At 36.4% G+C, this 19,864-nt stretch overlaps 1 protein-coding gene across 18 annotated transcripts in view; it reads right to left on the reverse strand.

Annotated features, from left to right (window-relative positions):
- DMD (dystrophin) overlaps nt 1-19,864 on the reverse strand; it is a 1,148,985-nt gene that overhangs the window by 97,994 nt on the left and 1,031,127 nt on the right. For all 18 annotated transcript variants that reach the window (XM_077781657.2, XM_021553010.4, XM_021553014.4 and 15 more), the window contains one exon: nt 17,813-17,873. In XM_077781657.2, the coding sequence (XP_077637783.2) occupies nt 17,813-17,873 (61 nt within the window). The remainder of the gene's footprint in view (nt 1-17,812; nt 17,874-19,864) is intronic.

The following is a 19,864-nucleotide window of genomic DNA, read 5'->3' on the forward strand; positions in this document are numbered from 1 at the left end:
TAGCCAGAAACATAATCTCATGGTGGTTTATATCAAAATATCTGGCTTTAGATTCTGAAATTCAAACCAGGATTTGGAAATGATGTTGAGCTAATCCATATTAGATCTTTGGGAATCAGTTTTCTAGCCTCTAATTTTCAGGTGATACGTAAGGTAATCTGAAGTATAGAGCTAAAACATGATATTCAACAATGGTATCCTACTGGCTAAAAAGATATCACTGCCAGAAATCTGGAAGAAATTTCTTTCTAAACAGTGAAGTAAAATTTCAAGATGCCTATATTCCCAATTACTTGCACTAAAAGTTTATAGATAAAAAATAAAAATGTGGTTGTGGTTTAGTAGTTCTAACTCTTGGGTTTTATTTTTTATTCCTGTAATCACTGACATTTCCAGCTACAAAATACAGTCTGTTACACTTAGGAAAACAGCTGCAAGGCACTTATTCCCACTCTCTGGGGTTTCTATAGGCTGAAGATGGGTATGATTTTAAAGAAGAATAATTTATGAAACAGAAAGTTGAGGTTATTTCATTTGCTTACTTTTGCTTCCAAAGTTTACTCTCTATTAGGGAAATCTGCAGCTAGTATGGTGAATCTGAAATCCATGCTCATAGAGGTGCATCTCCTTCTGTATTTTCAGACCAAATGCAGAAACATCCTTAATGAAGAACAGCTTCAGTAGCTTTTTCAAGGATATGCCTAAGCAGAAAGTATCTACATATATTTGGGGAAACACAGCATTCGAGTGTTTTGGATAAATAAGAAACTGGCAGTTTTCTCTCATTTGCCACACCACTGCTCAAGGGTCTGTCTGAGAATGAAGTCTGGAATGGAAAACAGAAGTCTGTCATAGATCCTCTCTGCCTGCCACTTTTGCAATAAACAAGGCTATCAACCCCTTGCAATTTAGATAAATATTTCTAATGATGTTATAGTTCAATTACTGCAAAGAGCTAATAATCTAAAAAGATCTCCAAAGCTGATTTTAAAAAAGGTGAGTTACTTAACTGATGATTATAAGATTCAGCAATGCAAGAAACTAGTATTAAACTTAGATTTACAAACAAATTAGAAAGAGTGATAGGAACAAAACTTTTTAGTTAAATGAAGACTACATTCTGGATTCAGTGAAAACTACTTTTTTATAATGCTACTTTCCTCCGCTGAATTTATCTGTAAAGATCAAATGGCAAATTTCTGCAAAATATTACAGTTCAGTAAGTACCTTCATTGCAGTAGGATATGGAAGTCTAATAAAGAGAAAATGAACTGTTTTAGCCTGCTGTATCTCCCAGAAAGCATCTGGGAGATGCTTTGGACAAGCCACCAAAATATGAAAAAAAAGTAGAGTGAATCAGCACAGAGGGAAAATAAACTTGAGCCAGCAAAAAGGCGCTTCTGTAAAAGAAGGAGGTTGAACACATGTACATATATGTAGATATTTCAGAACCTTAGAGTTACTGCAATCCCATTCTGTGTTAAAGCCCTCCAAGAGCCAAATACCAAATGGCAACTTTTGCCATTTACCATTTACATAATTGCCATTTACCATTTACATAATTGTAATTAACCAAATGGATAATATTTAGTTAATTTATATAAGTTAATTTGTATAAGTATTCAACATTTTAAGGGTTTTCTAGTTCTGCAGGTTTCACTAGCTGAAAAATTAATCAATACTGCAAAGGCAGGTACTAGAGAGGCAATCACTGTATGGAAATGTACCTCATCTATTAAAATACAAGAATGTCTTTCATGAAATTGATAATACCCCCATCTTTTACAATGCACTAGAGTGTATTTACTCGTTAAAGACTCTTCTTTGCAAAATTATGCAAAATTAAGTACTTTAAGAAAATGAAGAGGAAAGAACGAATCTTCCTGTGCCAAATTAAAACGCAGAGACATAATGCTAGAGAACATTTTGTTACTTCTGATCTGTGCTCGTTACTGAAAATCCAGGATACTGCAAAGTAAACCAGCAATCCTACTGACCTCAGCCTGCTCATCAGCTACTTCCACTAACATCTTTTCCTCTTGCTTTTCTTTTCTTAACTCCTATTTGCCTGCAAAATATTTGTTTCTAGAGGAAAACTGCTGTGTTCCCAGCACTGATGGTGTGATTTTTGTTGAAGCAGACCTATGTGAGCAGGATGGCTCTAGGTACATCAAACTGCAAAATATTGCTGCAATGTGCTTCCAGACAATCAAGTCCTCTTTAAACTTTGAGGAAAAAAGGTAGCCAGCCCCACCTCCTCCAGTAAAGGACTTTGGAGTATGCTTATAATCTGTCTTGGTCTCCTTGAGCAGAAGATGCCATTTCTTCTCTCCATAATTCTAAACTGTGCAAGACAAGATGAAATTTGAATACTGTTTCAATAGACATGATGTGTGCACTTACATTTCAGTTCCTGAGAAGGGGGAAAGAATGATATATAAACAGTATCACTTAACCACCAAACCCAGCACAGAGGAGATGCAATCTCCACGTAATGGGAGGACTGACCATGTTTTGTCATATATGCACCTTTTACAGATTCTCAGCAGAATCTGTTAGTTGGTACAGATTCTTGAGTAGAAGTGACTGACTTTATATGAAACTGTACCATTGAGCAGCAGGCTGGCAAGGGATAAGTGTCACTCAGGAACTTAGACATACGCAGCTGTAGAGATTATGAAATTCAACCTCTGCCCTGAAGAATAAATACCTTGAAAAAATGGGGAAATTCTAGAACAATGACATTAAAATGAATATAATAATTTTACCTGTAATATATGGGTCTGAGCCTTTTCTATTCATGAATGACAAGTGAAGAAAAATCTTTTTTTGGAAACAAAAGCACAACAAAACATTTGCTGTTGCCCTGAATACTAACGATGGAAGGCTGTTGCTATGGTGATGCTAATTTTAACGCTCTTGCCTGTGGACTTCATATGAACTGCCCATTTTAACTTTTGCAAATGTCATTTACAAAATGAAAACCCATTAATGACTGGTGAGGGCACAATGTTCCACTTTAATTAGAATAATAAGGAATGCTGATGCACAAAGTACAGGTTTGTGAATTGCTACAAAGCCCACACTGTCAAAATTAATTACCGCTGATGGGAACTTTGTTCTAATTTTTTTTTCCAAAGGAAGCTTTAGAATAATACAACTGTAGCTTGACTTCAAGTTGAAAGCAGGCAGCTTTTAGTAGCAAGGTGGAATAAAGAGGTTTCTGAGACTGACAGTATAGTAAAAAGCACAATGGAGCTTAGAACTGTGACTGAGCCATGCTAAAGGAACACCAATTCCAGCAAAGGGGAAATGCAAGTGCCAATGCTGCCAGGGAAAAAATATAGTTTTCAGTTCAATATCAGCTCAGAAAAGCAGTTAGGATTTGGAAAATAGAGCTGATATTTTTGAAGAACTTAAAAACAAAAATAAATTGAGTGGGTGCTGGGATATAGTTCTGGCTTAAGTTAGGGGGTATTGCTCTGACTTGTTAATTGTGAAGTGCTGAGACAAGTAGGTGATGTTTAAAAAAACCCAGCATGATAGTAATAATAATCTCCTTTTTAATGCACCAAGCCCTTGCAAATCATGAGCATACATCTCCCATGAGAAGGGAAAAAAGTTGCAACTACCATTTCTAATTTTGGGGCAATGTCTGAGCATATAAAGTAGGTGCTATGCTGCTAACAGCGTGTGAGTAGTACTGACTGCAATGAGGAAAGCATACTGCACTGCAAAGCCTCACAGACAGCTGTTGGGAGTACATTATACAGACTAATTGTTATTATTAAATATCTCCATTGTAACACTGCTTAGAGAATCTAATTTAGAGTTGAGATCCATTGTCACATCCTGCATTAACAGAAAGGAAACTTGCCTTGTCTTGTGAAGAGCTGAGCTGGTGAAGGACTTGCTTTGTCTTTATGCTGTGTCTCTGGTTCAGTGTGAGATTGCTGGAAGTGTGACTGGTGTGAGGATGAATTGCTGCTAAAATATTCTTCTAAATTCTCATTCATGATAAAGGGTGGTCTAATGAGTAGCTGAACTTTCTTCTGGCATGACCAGTATGAAATCCACTGTGAGGCTATTGGTACACTCCAGTGCTGTTTTAAAACAGCCTGGCCAATTTTGCCCTTGAATTGTTGGCTATTGTGCAAGCCTCTATACTTGAATACAGCTCTGCACTCAAGATGGCTGGAACTTCATGGTATTGCACTAAAGAGAAATACAGCAAAAAATATAGATTTGACTGAGAATGGTGTCTACAAAATCTGATTGTAAGTTTTTCTGCCCTTGATTCGTTAACTCAGAAATGGTTTTCCTCTTGCTGTTAGGTTTGTGCAGAGGTAACTGGATGACCACTGAACATCCCTGTCATCAAAGACTTTCTTCAGTGAGCACCCACTTTTCATATATGGCTGTTCATATAGGGCTTGATTTTGAAAATGCTATTGACTCTAATTTTTGCAGATAATACCTGTATGCTCTGTGCTGCTGAATACAGCTGTGCCTGGTGGGATACACAGCCATGAAGCTGCTCTTGAGAGCCAGTGGGCTCAGGGCTAATCCCCAGGACCTTGCCCTATTTTATATATATATATGTGTGTGTGTGTGTGTGTGTGTGTGTGTGTTTGTGTGTCTGTCTGTGTGTGTGTGTGTCTGTGTATTTTTTTTTCTGCAGGACCTTGCCCTGTATATTGCCCTTCTCAGAACAAAAGAAGGGGCAAGCCTCTCTTCTACTCAGTAGGAAAAACCTTACTAGCTAGCTGGAATTCAGAGGGAGACACAAACAAACAGTAATTTACAAATATGGAACTGATGTGTGTTTAAAAACTGACACTTGTAAATTAAAGTTTGGTAGCTTCCCAATACACAAAGGTTTAGAATTTATGGAATTAATCTGAAATAGAGGAAATAATCTGAGAAATGCCTTACAGAAAATTGTTACCAAATACCATTACCAAGACAATTAGATCTTTACAGCTCATTCCCCAGATAAGAAAGTGGTATTTCTGACAATATCAGCACCTGCCAACACTGATGGACAAAGAAGTCAAGGGGTTTAAATTAATGGAACCTGCTGGCATGGAGAATTCTATGGGATCAAGATCACCTCAATCTTCTTCAAGACAGATTGGACACCTGAATAAGAAAGAAACATTTTTGTTCCTTAAAGTTCTCTGTTAATCCATGTGAATGAGTAGAATGTAAAAACTATCTGCCTTTTGTGCAGAGGTACAGTGAGACATCCAGTCTCTGAGCAATAACAATGCTCCAAACTGTAATTTGGAATTAGGTGATGCAAAGAGTAACAGTGCCTCCAAAAACTTCTAAGTTTTTCTCACATATTTCATACTCTTTGCAATAAAATTTTTGAGCCATTACAATTCATTTTATGACTATTGTTAATACAGTGAGCACAGTATCTTTTAATGAGGCAATAATGGCTGAGGTTGAATTAGATTACTGGTAATCAGAGTGACTGAATACCAAGTCAAAATCTCTCATAAGAAGAGAATCAGAAAAAAAAATATAGTTGTTTAATATTGGAAAAGGAGGTAAATTATCTTAAGGACAGGCAACACTAAATGAATAAGTAGATATAAAGTGCATGGGATAGCCAACAGAGGCAGCAAAACATTGTGTAAAATAATAGAAACAACAGAAATACTGGTGTTTGAGAGAAAGCATCTATTTTGAGCTTTGGATTTAATAACCATCTAATGGCAAATGCTATATACAGGAAAGAAAACTGTAATTAACAAGTTTAGAAGTCATCAGCATAATTAAATTAAACAAAACTCTGAAAGGAGAGGTGAGAAAGTAGAATAAAGAGGGTAGTGGGCTGGAGGCAATGTTTCCAGTGGGAACACTGGCTCTGCAAGGGGAGCATAAGAAAGAAGATACGGAAGAAGCAAACAGTAAATTATTACAAGGGAAAGCCTGACAGCAAGCCAAGAGAAGGCATGAAAGGACATCAGCAAGATGGTTTGTTGAAAGTGGTGGAATGACCTAGAAGAATGTGAACACTGAAAAGATTCTTGGAACTGGACAACAGGAAATTGTTAGTGACCTTATTAAGAGCTGTTTTAAGGAGAAAATGGAACAGAAGCTAGACATGACTGGGCAGGAAAAAAATATGGACTGGAAAAAGACAGAAATTCCAAGAAGAAGGAGGGAAATGTTCTGCATATTGAACAGTGTCAGAGAAAAGATTTATTTTGTTATATCAAGGGCAGTCCTGAACAGAAATTTCCATGTAAGGAAAGAAGGACCAGATAAGCTTCAAAGAAAATACATCACTAGAAATCCAAAGTCCTAAACAAGTCATTTTGATATGGTCCAAATGTTTAAAGGGACCGAAGAAGTTAAGTAAATAGACTTGTTCTCTAATATCCAGCTACTTGATGTCCCAGGTGTCATTATTCTAATTTCTTGTGAAATATACCATCTCTAACTTGCTATTACTTCAAAGAAACTTTTTGCAAACAAGACTTTTCTCCTTCAAACAGTTCTTTTCAATTCTATTTCCCTCACTGTGACAAGCTATTTTCTCTCAATTCCTACTGCTGCACAGTACTATGGCAGCAGCTTGATGAATATGCTTTCCTTTGCTGGGGACAGACCATATGGTTTGTCATTGGTTGAGTAGTCCTTCTTGCTTTTCTTTTTTTTTTTGCAAATTTCTAAATGTTGTTCACATAAAACCCAAACAACAGAAACAAAGACCCAAAACCTAAAAACTTCCCAAAAAACCCAAACAAAAACCTCCCAAAAACCACAAACCAAAACAGAAACAAAAACCATGAAGAAATGAAAACCACATAAACAAGCAAACATACAAAAACCCCCAGAAAGCCAAAATCCAAACATATTAAAATTGAAGATTATTGAGATTTTCGTTTAGGGCTACCTCAAGAAAATTATATCATATGAATCCAAACAAAATTTATAGCTAAGTGCTTTTCAGCTGCCTCTGAAAGTACAGAATTATAAGTGCAAATCCTCTATACTGATTGAAACCATCACTGTGGGGTTTATATTTAAAAAAAAACCCAAAGCCTATAGGTTTGGTTGGTGACTATTTCTGAATGATAGTTCAGCTACAGAGTTTAGTTTTATGTTTTAAACTGTGTAAAATTTCAGAATTATTTATTAATGAACTTGAACTTGCATTGTCTTACAGAAGACATTGAATATCAACACTGTGCCATGAAAGCAAACTTTAATATTCAATGACAATATTTTTATAGTCAAGGATCAGCAAAACACAGCAAAAAAAGAATTGAACATCATGCAGTAGCTAAAAGCTGATTAATATACACGAAAGTATTTCACACTGGAAGTTCTCATTTACTAACAAAATCTGTTCAGTAAAATTGGCAATTGCAGTATGACTGGAGCTGGTGATAAAATAGAAGTAGAGGATGCTTTCAAGCACAGAAGTAAATGCAAATTAATGACATGCAACACTGTAATCAAGATGTAAAAAAAACTACCATAAATGTAAGCTTCTTTACTTCAGAGCTTCCTGAGTTTAGCTGTTTATTCACATTTATCAAATGCAGTAATGATTTATACATTCCAGGGATTCTCAGTAAACAGATTTTAAAAAAAACTCTCACTGATGAGAATTTTGCTTTAAACTATTTTCAAATATTCCTTAACTGTTTGAGCAGAGGGAGTCCCAGGAGAAACAGAATGCATATATGTGCACATAATGTATTTTTTAACATTAAGATTTCTATCAAATTTGCATTTTTAGACCTTCAAGGGAACACTTCATTGAGGGAATATTCACCTATGAGTTTGTTTCATATTGTTATTCTCTCTGTGTTTATATCGGAAACTAAATTACACCCTGGTTTCCTTAGGGACATATCCAGTCTTTATGGCTGTATCCTGTTTACTGCAGCTGCTGTTGTTGCATCAAGTCACATTTGCAATTGCTTTCACTTCTTTTCCTATGTTTTCAAAAAAGGTGCACAGGTAAAGTCACCTAAGAGCATTGCCATTGATGAAGTCCTAAAGTTAAAAGCAATTAAGCAGACTTAAATTGAAGATGAAACAGTAGATAAAAATCTCTGATCTGGGAGGACATATACAGCTTCTGATTTTCTAATGAAGGTGCAGTTTTTCTGTTTTAGCATGCAGCAGGATCTGTTCACTTTTTGCCACACTCTTTACAATGTCATATTGTGTATCCCTTTGCTAATAGAACCCCCAAGATGGCAAATGGTGTATTGGAACATAGTGCTTGGAAGCAAAAATTATTTTAGTATCTCAGTATTTTTAGTATTTCAGTATTTTTATTCAATTGAAATTTAATTTCTTTTTATTTATCTTCCTCATATTTATTCCATATTTTCAGGTCAATATGTTTGTATTACCTTATACCCTTTAGCAAACATCTCCCTGGGATGTCTATGACCAAGCTCCTCCTGCAGAAGTGTCTCTTAATAATTAACAAAATATAACACCCATGTTTCAATTAGAAAAGCTTTGGGTTATGATTAAAATCTTATCATGGTGCTCCAAGTTGCTTATATAATTGAGGTGTTTGTATGAAGTTATCTATTCCTATGCAAAACTAAATTTCTAGCTACTCTTTACATTTTAATTCCATGCCTGTAACATTTCTTTCTAACAATTTTTCTTAGTATGCTTTATGCAGGGTGTCATAACCCTCAAGCATGAAAGGTTTTACAACATTTTCTCCAATAATGAAGCTTTTAAGAAAAAATTGAGTTGAATTTGTTGAAAAATGAAGCACAGAAAAATGTATCTTCACCCCTCTACTCCTGTATTAGTTCTGCAGTAGTGAACCGAAAAAAATATTTTGATAAAGAAAACTAAGAGACAAGTACATAATAAAATTCAAAAGGCAGTCTGGGTTATATACTAGCCAGATATCTAATACTTAAACATTGAAATAATAGAAACTTTTCTAGCAGACATCTAGATAAATATAAAATACCTGAATGAGACTGTATTATCATAGTTTAAAATATTTAGATGTCTTTAAAAACCTTTACCTACTGCATAAAAAAATTAATATTAAACCCCACAATTCAAATTGACCATTATATTTCATTAACAAAATAGTGCATAAATTCACATTATCAAGTGTGAAGTACATAAGTGAAGAAGAAAACTCATACTAACAACTTTGCACTTTGTATTTAGGGCAACCTTAATTCTTAGTAATTTATTGCTGTATTGAGTTTGTGCGCCCTTCAAGTTCCCAAACTTACACCTACATATGGAATTTATGCTAACAAATTTTGGTCCTTATGGAAAAGAGGAGGGAGGACCTTGACAAACAGAGTGGGTAGGTGATAAGGAGCAAAGTTTGACATCTACTCACTATTCCACTCTGTAGGTTGTAGACACCACTCAGTGACCCTGCTAGGCTCATTCTATAAAGGGTGCTGCTTGTACCATTATCTCATTTTCTGAGCTCAACTTCCATGGAAAATGTAATACCATGAATGCTTGTGTTACAAAAATTACTTGGAAGAAAAGCAATTCATTCAGAGATGAGATGCATTTTTTATGGTTTGTTTTTCTTAAATTGTCTAGCCAGAGATTTCCTAATATTAAAGTTTATCTGATGAGTATTTGAAATTCAAAACAAATAAGTAGCATGCAGGAGGCTGCCGAACCTAAAGATCAAATTTGAAACTATAATCTATCTATCAAAATTCAACTTTTGAAACAGATGAGAAATAAGCAAAATGAATATAGATTATTTCATTATTCTTAATCTATTCATTAGAATATTTCCTTAATTCTAACTGCAACCTTACTGACATTTATACAGTTCTCAATTAAATATTTTTATGTGTCCCTTAGAATATGTGGTTCCTAAGTGTAGTATATACACAAACTAGTTCTCAATATTTAGGATCTGAAGATAAAGATATCACAGGACTGATGTGCAACACAGAACTGATTTCAGCTATTACTTGACAAGAAGAAAAGAAAATCATTGCAAGGCATCCCATTAGGAGAAAAATGGGCCCAATAATCCATAATCATGATTCAGTAAGTAAAGACTAAGCAAATCTCTCATGGCAATAAGTTTTTGCAAAGACAGGTAGAGAATATTCTGAAAAATACAAACTCATTACAGTCAGCAGGAGAGCTGGCATCTTAGAAGGTCAGAGGAAGAATAGATTCAAGAGCAGTTCAGCAGGATGCATGAATTAATTTTGTACAAGAATCCAGGAAAACACCTGACCTTGCCCTGACAGACAGGCACTAAGGCAGACAGAGGGAGCCCAGCTGGCGTGGTGGATTCTGCACTCAGTGAGCTCGGGGCTGTTGTGTGGCCTCAGGTGCCAACATGAGAATGTTCCTCTGCCGACCAAAGCTGTGCATCACCAGCAAACAGGGCTGGAAATGTAAATCCTACCTGGCCATACCCGCTGCTTCCTCACTGGTGTTGAGGCCTCTCCTAATGCACAATTAGACATTACACTCCTGCCATATTTTAGACTGATGAGATCACAAAGAAGACAAAAAAGGTTGAAGCAGGATTAGTTTAATGCTGACTCCCTTATTATATGGATGGAGTTTATCTTATGTAAAATGGAGAAATTGTCTTATTTATGGAGCTGGCTGCAATAGAAGGGACACTGTACCAAGGGCAATGCAGGGAATGGATGTGACAAGTGCTGCTTTGGAGATGCTGTCAGTGTTTGGAGAAAAAAAAAATGGAAGTATGAGACTTCTTGATATAACATGAATTTGTAAGGAATCTAAGATATTGTTCTCCATTTCCTTGAAAATTACATTGGACAGTTGTCAGAAGTTGTCTCCTTTTTGTCTGTCATCTAAATTAAGTACGTAATTGATCTTTAAAAAAAAAAGGAAAATTCTGACAGGCAAATCTTTCTATTTTTTTCCTTAATGTGTCTAATCTTTTCAAGTTCAAAGCATTCCAGTGGAAATCAAACATAATTCCTATTTTAGAATCCTGCTTATTAAGCACACTGTTTAAAAGATGGGCTTTGAGTAGATAGCAATACATTTTAGCTATCAGGAGCAGCTGTAAAATCTACTTTTTAATGGAAGATTTGGCATATACTCTATAAAATAGGACCATATTGTATAGATGTCACTCAATTTTGTAAAGCTTATATTGGCTATGTAATTTTTCATTCATTTACTTCAGTTGTTAAGTATAGTCAGGCTACATTTAACAACTGGAGTAAAATGAAGCTAATAGAAATGAAGTAAAATTCAAGTAAAAATCACATTTAGCTTACAATAAATGTAATAACTTCAGAAACAATATAAGTAAAATATTTAAGGTTATGTGATTATATTCTGCTACACTATAAATAAATGAACTCCTTGTACAGTACCAAAAGTTTACTTTTTCACACTATTGCCTATAAAAACAGTTCATATATTAATCTCCTAGTCCCAGAACTGGAAAGCAATGACTAGCTGGATTTAATAGATTTTAAATGTTGATATGTTCCCTTTAATTAAGAAAATAGGAAAGTCGGATTCCATCCAAAATTCTTACCCAGCTCATTCCCTGCATAATACATTTTAAGATTTAACCTGTGCAAAAATTATCCTTGCATTGTTTAACCCCTCTGGAATGCTTAACACTACATACTCTTGATGAGCATCTGCACTGAATGAATCGGAAAACAAAGCTAAGGAGCTTTAGTCTCCACTTAGCCATGAGCAATGTCCCATCAGGAGGACCAGGTGTTGTGCAGGCACCCAAGGAAGCTGCTCTCCACCCTCCACAACAGGCACTCTGTTCATGGAGGGAAAGAACATGGTTTCCCTCACTCACTGCCCCAAATCAGAGGTTACAGCCTTGCCCTTAGCTCCCACACCAGCTAGGATACAATAAAATTGCTGCTGAGTACTTATAATTCATTTAAAAACAAATTAAATCCCCTTCAGTTGCTCCTCATGTGAGGGCAGTAACTCCCTGCTGACAGATGGTAATGAGGAGCAGACCCACGATATCTTCTTTGAGTGCTCTCGCTCAGTCAGCAGGAACACATCTGTTTATAACCTCTGCTTTCATTATAAAGGTAGTTAAAGGCTCAAGATTTCTCATTTATTTACACTCTGAGTTTAAATTTTAGTGACAAGTTTTGGAACCAAGGCTTCACAACCCCACAAATCATGAAGAAAATCTCTGTGGTTGGACAAACCTCTAAGAAATATCATTTAGTTTTTTATGCCAGACAGCATGACGAATTTACATCACATAAAGGCAAAGGAAAAGTATTGTACTTTTTCTTTCCTTCACAATAGTTTCAATTTTGCTATGTAGAGTTCAGAAATGAAAGACAGGAAAAAAACATAATAACTATGCTTTTAAGATGTGAAAATAATACTTTTTTAAAATATTTGGTAGATAGGTTTACTGTCAGCCATACACATGGCTTTCGTAGCTTGCTCACAGCTTCACTCACTACATATACATAATCATACATTATTTATTTATGGTTCTCCATGACTCTCTCTGCTCCGCCTGGCAGATATTTCCTACTTCCTTTTGTGTCTTGTACTTATCTACATTCTGCAGAAGAAACAATTAACCCGAGTGATTTTCTCAGAACAGCATCTCTTCACTTTTTATCTTAGCAGAATTTAATTCAGATACATTAATTTATCCTGTCTCTAAGTTGAACAAAAGTAAGAGAATCATGGCTTTAATCTGTTTGCTTTTACAATGAAAACTCAGGGGTCTAAGCTGTGTTGAAATTCTGCATGGTTAAACAACAATTGAAAGGGAGATTAAAAAATAAGACAACAAAGAAGTGTGTTTATAGAAACTGGCCTGCAAGATCTCCAGTGTGACATAGGAAAAGAACGAAGGATCTAAAACTACCAAAAATGTATGTCACAAGCTGATACATTAAATGCAAATCAAATATTCTCATAGGAAACTACAATGTGGAAGAGAGTGAGCAAGTGGAGATGCCTTGTCCTTGGAGTTAGCTCACTGCATAGCTACTTTATAGACAGAGGCTCACATGGATCTTCTCAAGGACTCAAAGCTGTGCTCCTGAGAATCCAGCTTTGTCCTCAGCAGGACAAAGTTCAGTGAACTGCTATAATCTGTATAAGAAAATAAGCTTGGCTGGAAAATAACTTGGAAGGTTTCCTTTGTGGGAAGCACTGAAAGACTACTGTATTTTTTGCAGAAACATTTTAAATCTTTCAAAAGAATGGGCACAGCAAGAGGGTATGAAGACAGACACTATTAACTGGCAAGCTAGATAAACTGAGGAAGAATAATGTCAAAGATTAGTACAAATATAGAAGTCACACCTCTTAGATTTCAACACACTCACGATGGCAAGACTACCGAATATTTTTTTAGAGAGAATGTATGTTGCAGACTTCAATCCCACTCCTCTTTAATCCGAGGCAACAGAGATCTCCTAACACCGAGTAATGGACAAGTTTGCAGAGGATAAGAGACACACAAGAGAGATGCAAACATGGTTCAGAGCAGATCTGCTTAATGTCCCCTTGTGCCCTGGGAGGACAGACACTGTAGAGGGATTGAATGCTGCAGCATGTCCAAATAATTCTTCTGGTGCTGAAAAATGGAAAGTAGACACTTGATTTTGTTACTTGTCACTGCTTTGGAGCAGCTCCTCTATCTGTGTGATTGGAAGATAAGAATATGCATGTGCATGCATGCACACCTGAGATCCCTTTCATCAGGGGGTGAGATATGCTAAAATGTGATCTAACCTGATTTACAATGTAAAAATCTGCAGCCTCCCTACCTTTATTATCTCCTTTTTTTAGAATTTGAGACTTTTAAAAAAAAATCTTTAGACACATATTCAGTAGTCTTTGAGGTGTGCATTTCTTCCATTTGCTTTTCAGGTTTCTAATGTACAGTAATTGCCTGTTTTGTCTTCTAAAAGCTTAAATTTAGAAATTTTAATGAATACCTAAAACATTAATAAAGAGTACAGACATGCCTGTGCCTGCTTCTTCCTTTCCATTTTCCAGGTTGCACTGCAGCAAGAGCAGGATCAAGGTCTTCAAAGAACAGGGCTGATTAAACTGAAAACTATATTTTTATAGTCCTCTCCTTCTGTAATCTAATGAAACCTTTACATTCTGTACTAGACACAAGGAATATATCAAGGAGAAAAAAGATCAAAACAAAAAGGTTTGGATAGAATGTGTTTTCAAGCAATTTTACATGTTTTACCCCAGAGGCAAAGCAGAGGGTATTTTAACTCAGCAGCACCTCAGTGCCCTGGCAGTCATGTCCACCTGCAGCTTGGGATACTTCTGCTGTCCTGGAACACAAAAACTAGATTTCCTCAGTTTGCTGGGGAAGAGAAAACTGGGGCTGAATTCTGGTCTAGCTTGTGATCTCCATAGGGAGGGAAGAACATGAAAGGGTGGAGGGAAATGCAGCAGCTGATGCAAGGCCATTGAAAGGCAATTTTCATGAGGCTGACACTATGCCAAGAAAGCATCCAATGCCAAACACCAGGAACAGCTGAAGCAGGTTGTACACTGTTGATAATTATATTGTCCATGGCAATGTTGCCTACCCAAATACAATTTGAAACAAAAAAAAAAGCCCAAAAACAACCGGTGTGAATAAGCTCAAGAGGGAATTATTGAAACTTTGGAAGCAACTAGTTGCTACAGATTACTAAACTGTATACAAATGAAATTTTAACCAGGAAAATCACAGGTCTTGAAGATACCTAACCATAAATAAACGTTGGTGCTGAAGACTTAGCATGAAGTACTGCCTGATTTACAGATTATTGAGTGCAATATCATTGCAAATGGGAAAGTGATGAGATAAAACACTTAAGCATCAAAGGAAAAAGAGATAAAATGAAAACCAGTAAAGTGTGTAGCAAATCTGGTTGATGAAGAGGGCTAACACCAATATTCTGCATTGATGACAGAAAGAAAATTATGTAAACATTAAGAAAATGCTACCTGTATCTTCTTAGCCTTCATGAAGTTCTTTTAGAGAATTAATTAATAGAAAAGTAACACCTCAAAGACCAAAAAAGTGTTTATTTTAAAAACCAAAAAGGTACAGAAAACAATTTTGTTGTTTGTAAATATGAAATATGAGTGATGAGAATGAAAGATAAAGAAATGACTGAGGATAGCTTGAGAAAGCAATAGATATATCAGCTCAGTAAGATCCATTAAAACTTGACCCCTTTGTTTTACATCTCAAGGACAGCAAGTTTTTCTATAAAAGATGTGGCTAAGTTAAAACTTTAATTAAACTAGTAATGTATGCCAGATGTACTTGACCCCTTAACCAAACTAACAGTAATTTGGTACAGGCTTCAAAGCAAGTAAAGACCTGAGCTGTATCCAGGCCAAGAACTCCTCTAGAAACACCAAAGGGGCAGAGTGACCCAGAGAGCGTCGATGCACATGAGCTTGGAACACAGATTGTGTGAGTCATGCATGCATTGCAGGAGGCTTTTCCAAGGGTCTGTTATCAAAGAACAGAGAAGGCTGTGGCTACAAGGAGGGTCACACATACCCTTCCTCCTGTATTAAAGTTAACTGCAAGCCAACCACTTTATCCCATGGCTTTGATAGCCTCAGGGAGCTCTCCCTGCTGGGCAGCGTGGCTGACCTCCCTTTGTCCTGGGACAACTCTCATGGTTATTCCTTGAGGCAGAGACCTTTCTACAAACAACCAATCTTTGGATGAGTCCAATTCAAATTCTCTAAACTGCAACTGGACTGCACAGCAGTGACCCTCCCCTGGAAATGGGACTCCTCTCAAGGACAGAGATTCTTCACCTGAGACTAAGAAATCTTTCCTTGCCCAAGGTAGAGAGACCCCTTACTTATGGATCCTTGGTAAGTGGCTGGTAGCATGTTGAATAAACATTAATGAAATCCATGTAGTTGATTCCTTTAGACATAGACCATTGTCCAAGTCTGAAACTAAGTCTGGACCTAGCCAGAGCTAAGCTCCATCAGGATTTTATAAAGAAAGAGGGTCTGCTCTGAAACTCATGACCCATTGGGAGAATCTACCTTACCCTTTGGCACTTTGGTCAATATGTAAATAATTTCAAATAGATTTGAACTTGATTTTCCTTTGTATAATGTAGCAACTAATAGAGTGAACCTTGTTGTTGAACTTTACTGAGATGCACTTTTATAAATTCATATTAAACCCATGCTTGTTAATACCTGTGACAGAGATTCTTCAGGCAATCTGAATCACTCATTTGTGACAAACTAGTGTAGCTGTCAGGATACTAAATCAGGATCCATGGCATAATGCTACAGTTGTTTATGACTATTAAAATGGTTTTCAAAGTGAACAGAATATATTCAATTGAATTTGTAAATGGCCTAGAAGAGAAGACTAAAAGGTAGGAAAGAGTAAGCAAAACCAGCATTGGCCATTTTAGCCAGTTACCCCTGGCTGCTGGGTGTGAGTGGCACAGACAGAGGTGCCAAGCACAGCATGAAGTGCATTCTGTGCCTACTTTAAGAATTGACAATATGCCCTCCCCATAATGGCAAGTTATGCCATGTGAAAGAGAAAAGGAGGATCTTTACCTTCATGTTAGTGCCATAAACTGAGTCTTACATGCCAGAGAATTGACTTGCTTTCCAGCCTGTCTCTGGTAGTCTGCCCCTCCTTCTTGATAGAGCTTTCCAGTTTCTTTGTGACTGTTCCATTATTCATAGCCAAATGCTAACATCAGAAAACTTACAAGATTAATGCAAGAGTAAACAGGCTTAGCCAGGTATAACTGAACCTCTGAACTGCACCACAGAGTTTCCTTCATGCATAACTTCAAATACTTCTAAGGCTGCTGTGGAAGCTCACCCTGTTGTGAAAGTTGCAACTGAAGTGCCACTGCAAGAGCCTTCTCTAACCAAATGGCTCCAGTGATACTAGATAAGCTTGGAAAGCATTTAGGGAGTATAAAGAGGAGCCATGGAAATAGGTGTATTAAACAACATCCATGTCTGTTACTTGTACTACAGTGTTTATAGCTGGCATTGCATCACCTCTTTCCTTCAGAAGTAGGATAAGTAGTTGAAAGCATATTTTACAGAAGAAAAAAGTATTAAACCATCTGTTTTGTTGTTGTTGTGTGGTGGCTTTGTTTAGGGCATGAGAAGCAGGTATTTCCAAATTGTGATTTTTTAAAAAATGTTTTTCTCATTTGTTGTGCACAAACACCTTTTAAAGCATCTAGCTTAATTTAGGAGCTAAACTCCAAAAGATTAGGCTTTAGGAACTTAAGTTACAATTTGCCCCTTGTAATTTCTCAGCTATGGACTTTACCAAGTAGTGTCCCTAAAGGAATTCATAGTACTGAGTATGTGCATTTAAAACCATTATAAATTAATAAAATTATTAATTAATTACATTATTATGAACCATTAAAAATATAGGGTTAAGAAGCCCCTAATGTATCACATTTACAACTCCAATTCAGAATGTTGGGGGTTTGTTTGGTTTTGCAAAACCTGCCACACATACACACACAGAGAGGAACGGCACAATTTAAATTATAATCCAGGTACCTCAAAGCTTGACTTCATTTGCAGGTGATTTATAGCAGCATAAACCCAAACAACTTACAAATCAGGGCATCCTACTGTGTTTTTAGATAACAAGCACACTTCTGTGAAATATATTGCAGGTTTTGTTCCTTTTTGTCCTTCCCATTTAGACACTATAGGAGCAGTTCACAATCATTTAAGAAAATTACTAACTCTCCTCTTAAATAACAAATGAAAATAGCTGGAATGAATTACTCTTTATACTCACTTGATATAATACGGCACTTTGTTTGGTGAGATTGCCCTCTCCCAGGGGCCTTGGACAGAAGCTGTTAACAACAAAAAAACAGACAAATAAATAAATAAATAACTGCACACATACATACAAACATACCTAGAAGAGAAACATGGAGGTCAAACAGGAGAGACAGCGTTAATCTCTAGAATTACGATTTTACACACAGCCACGTTGATACAGGTCTGTTTGCTCAGTTGCCCGTGAAGGCAGGAAGGATTAACCTGCTGTTCTGAAACTTCTGTCCTAATCTGAGAGAGAAATTGAACTCATCCAGCTGCAAAGATAAATAGAAAAACTCCTTGAAAGATAAGCTCACAGAACAGATATGAAGCAGAGGAAGCAACATATCTTTCTGGTGTGTTCTCTTGTAGGATTCCTCCTGCTAAGGTGCTTGACTGGGTTTTCTTCTATTTCTTTCCTTGTGTGGTCAGCACTTCCCATCCTTCTAAGAGAAAGAATTAGGCACTTGTTTACATTTTATGTTGAGTGAAATTACACTGAAAAACCATCTAAGTACTTTGTTGTTATTCTCTTGCTGACTTGTTCTAAATGGTGGAAATTTTTATTTTTACTTCTCCTTATTAATAATTGTGTCTTACTGTCTTCCACTAACAGCAAATAATGGAGAAAATGACAGTATGATCACAACAAATAGAGAGGAAATAACTTTGCTCACTCTTGGCTATCATGGTGTTATATGTCAACAGAAGCTTACAAGACAATGAAAATATTTTGTAAAAGAGGTTTTTATATTTGACAAAAGAATTATAAATTATTTTTATTAGAGGCAGAGATAATTTATAGCTTAGGCCGTAATCAGGGAGATACTTTTTTTCTTAGGAGTTTATTATCTGTCAAACAAATTAGAACCAAGAATTTTCTTTCTTTAATACAATGATTAGAACAGAAAACATATGAAAAGTAATCTAATGGAGAATTAAAAAAAAGCCTCTTTGCTTCACCCTTCTTTTTAGTGACCCCTGCTGTTCACAAAGGAAAGCAACTGTTACCAGGACAACTAGGAATCAGCTTCTTGACCATTTGGCTCTATTTTCTTTCCCTCTGTTACCCAAAATAGATACTTTAAAAATGCCACTCCCAACCTGTTTTATAAAAATCAACAAATCACAATTCATACAAATAATAACTACCAATATACATATTTCATCTATTTTGGTAGAATTAAATATAGTTTCTCTCTCTTGCCCACATACTGGAGTATGGATTATAGTTTGAGAAAGATGAAATGTGTTTTTCAAATGGCTGTATAGGCAAACCTCACTGCTTTTGCACATGAATTGTAAAGAAGGGTTGGAGGGAGACTAGGGATTCCACCAAGGGGACACAAATCAGCCATGGGAGAAACTGGTGTCCTTATAGATCGTCTGAAGAGGAGAAGGAAGAGCTGGTGGGATCCATGATACAGGCTGGGGAGAGGGTTAATGAATTTCATAAAAATTTTGGACAATGTTAAGAAGCAGGGAAAGGAAGGAATATGTTTGGAAGAATCATAGAATGCTAAGGGTTGGAAGGGACCTTTAAGATTATTTAGTTTCAATTTGGGAATCTCTTATTAGACCAGGCTAATCAGAGCCCCATCCACAATGGGGAGTCCACAACCTCTCTGGACGACCTTCCAGTGCCTCACCACTCTTGCAGTAAAGAATTCCTTCCTAACACCCTATCTCAGCCTATCCTCCTTCATCTTAAGGTTGTTTCCCCTTGTCCTATCACTACTTGCCCTTGTGAAAAGCCTCTCTCCATAAATATGATAATCCTGTTTCAGATTGCTGGTGGCCAAGGAGTTCCAAAAATTCTGCCTCAGCATCTCTGTCTTCAACCCCCAGCCAGCCATTTGTAGCTAAGCTGAGTGTCATTGCTTTCCTATTATTTACATTTACACAGATTCATGTTCTTAAAACAAGAAAAGTAAATTTCAAAGGTACGAACCATGAGAATCAGTAACTCTCAAAATGTGCAAGAAACAGAATTTTAATTACAGTGTTGGATCTCTTGGAAAAC

Source organism: Lonchura striata, chromosome 1 (assembly GCF_050655825.1).
Source record: "Lonchura striata isolate lonStrDom1 chromosome 1, ASM5065582v1, whole genome shotgun sequence".
NCBI classification, from domain to species: Eukaryota; Metazoa; Chordata; class Aves; order Passeriformes; family Estrildidae; genus Lonchura; species Lonchura striata.